General features: G+C 44.5%; 1 protein-coding gene across 2 annotated transcripts in view; it reads left to right on the top strand.

Annotated features, from left to right (window-relative positions):
* Positions 1–9,734, top strand: part of LOC119967290 (amine sulfotransferase-like) — a 67,518-nt gene extending 57,784 nt beyond the window's left edge. For both annotated transcript variants that reach the window (XM_038799622.1, XM_038799623.1), the window contains exons 7-8: positions 552–723; positions 8,599–9,734. In XM_038799622.1, coding sequence (XP_038655550.1) covers positions 552–723; positions 8,599–8,714 — 288 coding nt within the window. In that variant the 3' untranslated portion in view covers positions 8,715–9,734. The remainder of the gene's footprint in view (positions 1–551; positions 724–8,598) is intronic.
* The last annotated feature ends 691 nt before the right edge of the window (positions 9,735–10,425 follow it).

Raw genomic sequence — 10,425 nt, forward strand, 5'->3', positions numbered from 1 at the left:
ACTTTAGACATAGTTTCCAAGACTAAAATCTTGAAAGAGGGGAATGAACAAATGATTTTATTACAATTTTGTTCCTAAATAAAAGACTTGCATTTATATAGCAACTTTCAGTACCTCAAAAAGACCCGGAATATTTTAGTCAATAAAGTAACTTCTGAACTTCAGTCACGTCTGTCCTGTAAGAACAAGGTGAAAGAAGAATTGCTCTGGTTTCTGTACAGGCAGTTTCATGAATTCATGCTTCCAACACAAAGACATGCTGGTTGCAAGCAGGTATTGGAAATTAATGAACTAAGACAAGATTGAGGGACATCAGGTATGTCATCCTGCCCGTTGCAGCTCCGTGCCAGGAGTACAGACCCTGCAGTTAAGCTTTTCTAAATTAGAGCATATATCAACGATCTCATCCCCTACCCAATTATTAGCGTTATGAATTATAGAATGATTCAGTAAACAGTAACTAATATGGGAGGTATTTCATTTTCAAGTGTCAAAGAAGCTTTTTCCAATCTTAAGGATGAGTAACTGTTTACCACACTGATGTCCAACAGGATCTTGGAGCTTCGATACAAAAAATGTGTAACTTTGTTGGAAAACAGTTGAGTGATGAAAAGCTGGACAGTGTGGTGGAACACTGCAGGTTCGATATTATGAAAAAGAATCCAATGGCCAACTATGAAGGAATTCCTAAAAAATCTGAAGAAGGAACATTTCTTCGGAAAGGTAAAGTAGTACAATTTCTTTTTTGAAAATGAGTAAAATTATAGAATGGTTGTCTTATGGGGAGGCAGTGGCAGTGGTATTGCCGCTGGACTAGAGACCCAGGTAAAGTTCTTGGGGATTTGGGTTCAAATCTCACCATGACAGGTGGTGAAATTTGAATTTAATAAAAATCTGGAATTAAAAGTTTAATGTTGATTGTTATAAACCCATCTGGTTCACTAATGTCCTTGAGGAAGGGAAATCTTGTCCTTACCAGGTCAGACTTACCTATGTGTCCGATACTCATAACAATGGGGTTGACTCTTTAACACCCTTAAGGATGGGCAATAAATGCTGGCCCAGCCAGCGACGCCATTTGGCCCGTCTGGCCCATGTCAACTCTCTGTGAGCTACTCAGCTAGACCTACTGCCCCCCCCCCCCTTTTCCCACATAGCCATGTAAATATTTTCTTTTTATCCAATCCATTTTAAATCCATGATTAAATTTGCTTCTACCATAGTGTCAGACAGTGCATTCAAGATTCAAATCGCTCGCTGGTGCCTCCAGTTCTTTTGCCAATCACCTTAAATCTGTGTCCTCTCATTCTCAACTCTTCCATCTATGGGAACAGTTTCTCCCTATCTTTCTGTCCGGACTCCTCATAAATTTGAAACTTTTCTCAGGAAAATAACGGTAGCTTTGATAATCTGTTCATGTATCTGAAGTCTCTCATTCCCAGAACCATTCCCTTAAGTCTTTTCTGCACTCTTTCCAATGTCTTCACATCCTTTCCAAGGCGTAATACCTAGAATTAGACACAGTAATCTAGTCGAGGCTGTACGGCACTAATTTCCGAAAGTCGCTGTGAAATCGTGCTTCTGGTGTTACACTTAACAATCTTTACGAATTTAAGCTTCGGGATCAGTATATTAGAACAAAAATCATGTGGAGCACGCTGATCTCAGTAAGCAAGCCCCTGATAAGCATTCCTGTTGCACAAAGCTTTGTGGTTGGAGTAGTAATTTATAACAGCTATCGCATGGAGCAGAGTTTCTGGTCAGACATTTAGCGTTGCACCCGTTTGCCCATAAATTGCCAGGGACTGTAGATACTGCTCTGTTTTAAAAGAGAGACCTGTGGTTATTACATGAGGGGTGAAACTTAGCATCAAAGTTGACCGACTAGTAATCTCTCCCACTACCTTCCATGAGTGGAAGGATTTGCAGGCTTCTTATCAACCTGTTTGGCCATGTGATGAACACTCTTTTTCTGTGACTAACAAGCCCTGTAAGAAATTGAACCCAGAGCTTATGGCTCAGCAACAGGAGCACTACCCATGGAGTTGCCCTATGCCCCAAGTGTTATATCAGGTAACATGAAATTGAACTGCATGAGGATCTGGATAAGTAGTGCTGCTGTGACTTATGAGGATAAGATTAGATGGAAAAGATTAAGTACTGTGTTGAGTATTCGTGAGCAGGAATGCAGCTGATCAAAGATGAATCATGTCAAATAAAAAACTAAGATAGCTATGCTGGAGCTTTTCTTAATTTAGCTTTAGGAGTCTTTGCAGGAGATTAAAATCAATTTTTCTCATTTCCTGCTATAAGTTTCTTTTATAAACCCTCAATATTATGTGAATAAATAAATTCTCATTTTACCTGGTAATGAGCAAGGTGTGGGAATTCAAAATAATAGGTGGGATGCTGAGGTATGTAAAGTGACCTTGGAATGTATGTCCTCAGATCTCTGAAGATGCCTGGGCAAATAGATAAGGTTGTTTTCTTTGGAACAGAGGAGGCTGAGGGTAGACATAAATGAGATGTATAACATTTTCGGCACCTAGATAAAGTGGATAGGAAAGCACGATCTCCTATCTTTGCGGAGTCTGTAACCGGGAGACATAGATTTAGAGTAAAAGTTGGGAGGTTTAGAGGGGAATTTATTTACACCCAGAGAGTATCTGGAATCTGGAACTCACTGCCTGAAAGGGTGATGGAGGCAGGAACCCACATAGCATTTATAAAGTGCTTGGATGTAATTCAAGTCTACGGGCATAGAGTTGGGACTTGTGATTAGGCTGGAGGACAATGGCCGTTTTCCAAGCCGTAAACTTCTGTGATGCAATGCCAAAATTCCTTCCAGGAGCTCACTGCTGGCATTACAGAGGAATCCTCTGACAAAGGGTTACTGTTGCTCTTGGAAATTTCAATTTGCCTTTTATGGGGTTCATTGCAATCAGGAATCAGAGACCAGGAATCTTAAAATAAATTAATCCTCAAACAATCCCAAGTACAATTTTAAAGTCCTTTAAACTCTGACTCCTCTACATAAGGGGCTGCATTTTATCTGTCATCACCAGATATGTTTCTGCTGGGGCATGTATAACAGGGTGGTGTTGGACACCACCACTCAATTCTCCAGGTTTTCCACTGCAATCGCCACCTGAGCAGAGTTAGCCTCGGTGCAAATATTGCCAGCATCATCCTTTGTGTCCATAGCCTTTGGGACACCTCCAGGCAGCACGGTAGCATTGTGGATAGCACAATTGCTTCACAGCTCCAGGGTCCCAGGTTCGATTCCGGTTTGGGTCACTGTCTGTGCAGAGTCTGCACATCCTCCTCGTGTGTGCGTGGGTTTCCTCCGGGTGCTCCTGTTTCCTCCCACAGTCCAAAGATGTGGAGGTTAGGTGAATTGGCCATGATAAATTGCCCTTAGTGTCCAAAATTGCCCTTAGTGTTGGGTGGGGTTACTGGGTTATCGGGATAGGGTGGAGGTGTTGACCTTGGGTAGGGTGTTCTTTCCAAGAGCCGGTGCAGACTCAATGGGCCGAATGGCCTTCTTCTGCACTGTACATTCTATGATAATCTATGATAATAGGCTATGCACTCTATGGAGTGTTGCTGACATCTCCTCCTGAATGTCATGACTGTGTCCTATCATCTGCAACAGCTCTGGGAGAACGTTTTTCAGAGGCTCGGTGTCTGACTGGGACCCAGCAGACTTCTGACCGCTGTCGCCCTTGGATGTTCCTGCCTCAGCAACTTTGTGGTGCTGACAAGATGGTGCCCAGAAGCCTGTCCACTAATGTTGTCCACCACAGTGTGTGTCTCTGCGCTGGTGGAAAGTGGGAGTGATAGATGTGATGCCTCGAGGGGGATTACCTCGGAGCTCTCCCCGATATGGTCTCAGTATGAGGGGCCCTGATGCCCTGGCACCATCAGATGGAGATTATGTGAGGCAATAGACATCTTGGGCGGGATTCTCCGACCCCGCTCTGTTGATGCCGGAGTGCTTGGCACCGGTTTTCCCGCCCCGACGCCGGCTGCCGTATTCTCCGGCGCCATTTTTCGGGCGGGGGTGGGATTCCTGTCACGCTGGTTGGGGGCCATTGGCAGCGCTCCCCCCCCCCCCGGCAATTCTCCGAGCCCCGATGGGACAAGCGGCCGTCCATTTTTGGCCAGTCCCGCCGGCGTGAATCACTCAACTCAAGCACCAGCAGGACCTGGCAGGTGAGTATGCTTGGGCAGTCCTCGGGGGGAGAGGGGGGGGGGGGGGGGGGGATCCGATCCCAGGGAAGATCCGACCCCAGGGGGTGGGGGGCCACGGTGGCCTGGTCCACGATCGGGGCCCACTGATCTGTGGGCGGGCTTGTTCCGTGGGGGCACTTCTTTCTTCCGCGCTGGCCCCTAGGGCTCCACCCTGGCCGGCGAGGAGAAGAGAACCCTCCACGTATGCGCCAAAATACGCCGGGCAGTCTGCGCATGCGTGGAATCACGCCGGCCTTTCCGCGCTTGCGTGGAATCACGTCGGCCTTTCCACGCAAGCACAAGATTATGCCGGTCTTTTGGGGGGGAGAGTGAATTTGAGGGGTCACAGACTGAACTGATGCCAGGAGAAAGCTGGTAATTTACCTTTGCAGGTTGTTGGTCTTCTTCTGACATTGGACGGCGGTCCACCTGGTTATGCAGCCCACACTGACAGCCGCTGCCTCCCAGTATATATTGACGACCCTGCTGCTGGTTCTCCGACCCCCTCAGGGGAACAGGGTGTCCTGTCTCGCATCAATGGCATTGAGAAGACTCACCAGGTCAACATACCGAAAGCAAGGAGCAGGTCTGCGCACTGCCATTCTTATGTCTTGACTGGAAGTAAGTGGTGAGGGTGCAGTTAAAAGCAACTACTCCTTGTTAGCGGCGAGACTCTGGGAGGCGAATGTGGCGAATCAGACGCCGAGACATTTAGTGATGGCTAGAAGCTCGTAGGGGTTCATTTCTGGCACTAAGTACCGTTAAAGACAGGCCACAATCATGCCAACGTGGCAGTCGAGAAACACCCAGCTAAAGGTGCCCAAAATAACACTTAGAAACTTTTCCATTAAATCTTGCCCTTCATGTTATATTTGAATTGAATTTGATTTATTATAACATGTACCGAGGTACAGTGAAAAGTACTGTTCTGTGTACAGTCCAGGCAGATCGTTCCATACATGAAAAAACATGACATACAGAAATACACAATGTAAATATTTAGACACAGACATCGAGTGTAGTACTATTCAGTAGAGAGGATGTGTGGCGAGATCAGTTCAGTCCATAAGAGAGTCATTTAAGGGTCTGGAAACAGCAGGGAAGAAACTGTTTTTGAATCTGGTAGTGTGTGTTCTCAGACTTTTGTATCTTCTGCCCAATGGAAGAAGTTAGAAGAGAGGATAACCCAGGTGGGAGGGGTCTTTGATTCTGCTGCCCGCTTTCCCAAGGCAGCGGGAGGTGTAGACAGAGTCAATGGATGGGAGGCGGGTTCGTGTGATGGGTTGGGTGGTGTTCACGACTCTGTAGTTTCTTGCGGTTTGAGTCGAGCAGTTGCCATACCAGGCTGTGATGCAGCCAGATAGGATGCTTTCTATGGTGCATCTGTAAAAATTGGTAAGAGTCAATGTGGGCATGTCGAATTTCCTTAGTTTCCTGTGGAAGGATAGGCGCTGTTGTGCTTTCTTGGTCGTAGTGTCGACGTGGGTGGACCAGGACAGATTGTTGGTTAGCACGGTAGCACAGTGAGTAGCACAGTTGCTTCACAGCTCCAGGGTCTCGGGTTCGATTCCCGGCTTGGGTCACTGTCTGTGTGGAGTTTGCACGTTCTCCCCATGTCTGCGTGGTTTTCCTCCAGGTGCTCCGATTTATTCCCACAGTCCAAAGACATGCAGGTTAGGTGGATTGGCCATGATAAATTGCCCTTAGTATCCAAAAAAGGTGGGGTCACTGGGTTACGGGGATTGGGTAGAGGTGTGGGCTTGGGTGGGGGGTGGGCTTGCGTGGGGTGCTTTTTCCAAGGGCCAGTGCAGACTCGATGGGCCGAATGGCATCCATCTGCACTGTAAATTCTATGATAATTCTATTCTATGATGTGCACACCTAGGAATTTGAAGCTATCAACCATCTATCCACCTCGGCACCATTAAAGCAGACTATCATACCGCTACCAAAGATTCCATTTGCCATGTTCAATATTCCATCTGCCATGTCCTTGCTCACTCATTTAGTCTGACTAAATCTCCTTGAAACTCTTTGCACCTCCTCACAGCTCACATTCCCATAGTTTTGTATCATCAGCAAAGTTGGAAAAATTACATTTGGAGACCTAATCATTGCTATAGATTCTGAATAGCTTCAGCCCAAGCACTGATCCTTGTGGTACCCCACTGGTCACAGCCTGCCAACCTGTGAGTAATTATTTTATCCCTATTCTCTGCTTTCTGTCCATTAACCAATTTTCAATCCATTACAGTGTATTTCCCCCAATCCCATTAACTCTAATTTTGCTGGCAGCACGGTGGCCTAGTGGTTAGCACAACCGCCTCACGGCGCTGAGGTCCCAGGTTCAATCCCGGCTCTGGGTCACTGTCCGTGTGGAGTTTGCACATTCTCCCCGTGTCTGCGTGGGTTTCACCCCCACAACCCAAAGATGTGCAGGGTAGGTGGATTGGCCACGCTAAATTGTCCCTTAATTGGAAAAAATAATTGGGTAATCTAAATTTAAAAAAAAAAAACTCTAATTTGCTTACTAATCTGTGTGAAAACTTATTGAAACATTCTGAAAATCCAAATACTCCACTTCCAATGTTTGTCTCATATCTATTCTGTTAGTAGCATCCTCAAAAATCTCTGTGACTTCTCTTTCACAAATCAATGTTGATTCTATCCAAACTCGCCATTATTCTCTAAATGGCAAGTGATCACATCATTGGTATACATTCTAGCATTTTCCCTGCTACTGATGTCAGGGTAGCAGGTCTGTAGTTCCCTGTTTTCTCTCTCCCTCCTTAAATATTAGGGTTGTGTTTACTACTGCAATCTGCAGGCATCATTCCAGGGTCTATTGAATTTTGAAAGATACATCAGTGCCCTTTATTTCTACAGCCACCTCTTTCAACACTTCGGGATATAGATCATCAGATCCAGGGGATTCATCAACTTTCAGTCCTGTTAATTTCTCCAGTAGTAACCTTTTTACTGATACTAACTGCTTACAGATCCTCACTTTCATTCGTCTCTTGGCTCCCCAATATTTCTGGGAGTGTTTTGTATCTTCTTCCGTGAAGACAAGCACAAGGTATTTGTTTAATTTCTCTGTCACTTCCTTTTAATTGTTGTAAATTCTTACTATATGTCTGTAATGGTCCCACATTTGTCTATACTAATCTTTTACTTTTTTTTACAAACCTATGGAAGTTATTACAGTCTGTTTTTATGTTCCCAGCTTGCTTAATTCATGCTCTATTATCTCTTTCTTTATCAATTCCTTTCTCGGCTGAATTTTATCAATCCTCAGACTTAACACTTTTTCTTTTAGTAACTTTACGTCTCTTCCTTTGATCCAGTAGAACCCTTCTCTTGTTAGCCATGGATTGAGGCCTTAATAAAAGAAAATTACTGTGGATGCTGGAATATGAAACCAAAGAGAAAATGCTGGAAAATCTCAGCAGGTCTAGCAGCATCTGTAGGGAGAGAAAAGATCTAACGTTTCAAGTCCAGATGACCCTTTGTCAAAGCCCTTTCCCCTTGTGGCCTTTCCCCATTGAACATTTTCCGGGCCTGACCTAAGCTTAATACATCTCTCAGCATGTAGTCTTGACGCTTGGGATGTCAGCTGCTTGAAGTGGAAGACGGGAATCACCAGTTTTGAGCTTAATAGTCTTTTGTAGGGAACGTTTTCAAATACCGTTTGAAAGCCTAGATACAACCATGTCACAGGCCACTCAGGTTACAACATCCTCAAGGAAGTCAAGGGGTAGGAATTGTATTTCATTGCACCTGCTTTACTAGCGTAAAATTGGCAAAACAAAGACCAAAGGATTCTTGGAAAATGTTGGGCAGGGCCATTTCTTCAATTGTCCTTACCAACCGTCTAAAACAAATGTCATGAGTAAACGAAATGTCATCACCTTTATTGTAATTGAAATATGATGAGCAGAGTAGGAAATAGAGCTGCTCACCTCAGGTTTCTTCAGTGACCACTACAGCCGAAGAATGTGCCACCCACAAAAAGCAAGCTTTGTTTTTAAAAAAAAATTGTAAATAGTCTCCAAATCCAGGAAGACCAGGATGCTGTCCCATTTCCACATCCCAACGCACCCGTCTTGAAATGAAATGAAAATTGCTTATTGTCACGAGTAGGCTTCAATGAAGTTACTGTGAAAAGCCCCTAGTCGCCACATTCCGGTGCCTGTCCGGGGGAGGCTGGTACAGGAATCGAACTGTGCTGCTGGCCTGCTTGGTCTGCTTTAAAGGCCAACGATTTAGCCCAGTGAGCTAAACCAGCCCCTAATCTTCCCCGCCCTTCTTTTTCATTTGCTTATGAAATGATTATGTTCATGGACTTTCATTTGTGCTTTTCAGGTATCATTGGAGACTGGAAAAATCACTTCACCATGGCCCAATCTGAAATGTTTGACAGAATTTTCCACGAAAGAATGAAGAATGTGCCATTAGAGTTTATCTGGGATAATGAATAATGAATGTGACATTCTAGAAACAAATGAAAGAAGTTTTTTTGCGGATCGTGCATTTATGTATGTCCAAACAGATTATTTGTGGTGAATTATGCAAGGGTGAATTTATACATGTCAAATACAGGTGAACATATATACCATTCAATGCATGAAAGTTCCAGGAGGAGCATTAACTATTTGACTACTACTATTAATCATTCGAATCCCATGGATTGGCACAAATATATATATTTTTTTGTTTTATGGTTGTAGAATACATTCATAATTTCTGCATTAAAATTAATGAGGCAGATACTCAAATCTAACGAGATTTGCAACCATATTAAAAAAATATGTGTAAAATAGAGAATATTATTTCCTAAAAAAAATAGAATTTTGTCATGTATTTCTCAAAGTTCATGCTTGGGAAAATTTATGGATTTATGGAGCATGTATGGTCACAGTGAATTTTTAATCTTAACATCAGAGTTTGGATGTTTTAGTTTCTGTTGGAAGCTCTTTCAGGTAGTTAATGGTTGTTTTTTTTATTTTTCCATGAAAAGATGTATAAATGTAGATATTCAGCTGTAAGATTTAAACATTGATTACCACAAAACACTAAAGGCATTTACATTCACTGCACAGGAACAAGGCATCAGCCCAGTTATGCATTAGGCTCCTCCTCTCATCTTCCTGACTGCAACATAGTCTCCAATTGCTTTCTTGGTGTTGACTTCTTACTTTCACCTGAAACATCACTACCCTACCCTACCTCAGCCCATCTGCTGCTCAGATCTGTGGTTGGATTCTCCGCCGGTGGGATGCTCCGTCTTGCTGGCAGCCCGGGAGTTGCCCGACGTCATGGGGCTGCCCCACAATGGGAAACCCCATTGACCAGCCGGCATAACGGAGCATCCCGCCGGCAGGGTGAAATAGATATGTGGCGCGGTGTGGCGGAGAATCCAGCCCCAAGTGTCTTCTTTACTTCTAGGTCCCCAGCATCACAGATGTCAGTCTTCAGCCAATACAATTCACTCCACGTGATATCAAGAATCAGCTGAAAGCACTGGACACTGCAAAAGCTATGGGCCCTGACAATATCCCAGCAATAGTACTGAAGACTTGTGCTCCAGAACTTGCTGCACCCCTAGTCAAGCTGTTCCAGTGCAGCAACAACACGGGCATCTACTTGGTAATGTGGAAAGTTGCCCAGGTGTATCCTGTATACAAGAAACAGGACAAATCCAACCCAGCCAATTACCGCCCTATCAATCTACTCTCCACCATCAGCAAAGTGATGGAAGGAGTCATCAACAGTGTTATCATGCCGCACTTGCTCAGCAATAACCTGCTTACCACAAAACACAAAGTTTGGGTTCCACCAGGGTCACTCAGCTCCTGACCTCATTACAGCCTTGGTTCAAACATGGGCAAAATAGCTGAATGCCAAAGATGAGGTGAGAGTGACTGCCCGTGACATCAAGTCAGCATTTAACCTATGTGGCATGAAGGAGCCTGAGCTAAACTGGAGTCAATGAAGAACAGGGGAAAAACTCTCCGCTGGTTAGTGATACCTGGCACAAAGGAAGATGGTTGTGGTAGTTGGAGGTCAATCATCTCCGCTCCAGGACATCACTGCAGGAATTCCTCAAGGTAATGTCCTAGGCCCAACCATCTGCTTTATCAATAACCTCCTCCCTTCCATCACAAGGTCAGAAGTGGGGATGTTTGCGGA

This window comes from Scyliorhinus canicula, chromosome 6 (assembly GCF_902713615.1).
Source record: "Scyliorhinus canicula chromosome 6, sScyCan1.1, whole genome shotgun sequence".
In the NCBI taxonomy this organism is placed as follows: Eukaryota; Metazoa; Chordata; class Chondrichthyes; order Carcharhiniformes; family Scyliorhinidae; genus Scyliorhinus; species Scyliorhinus canicula.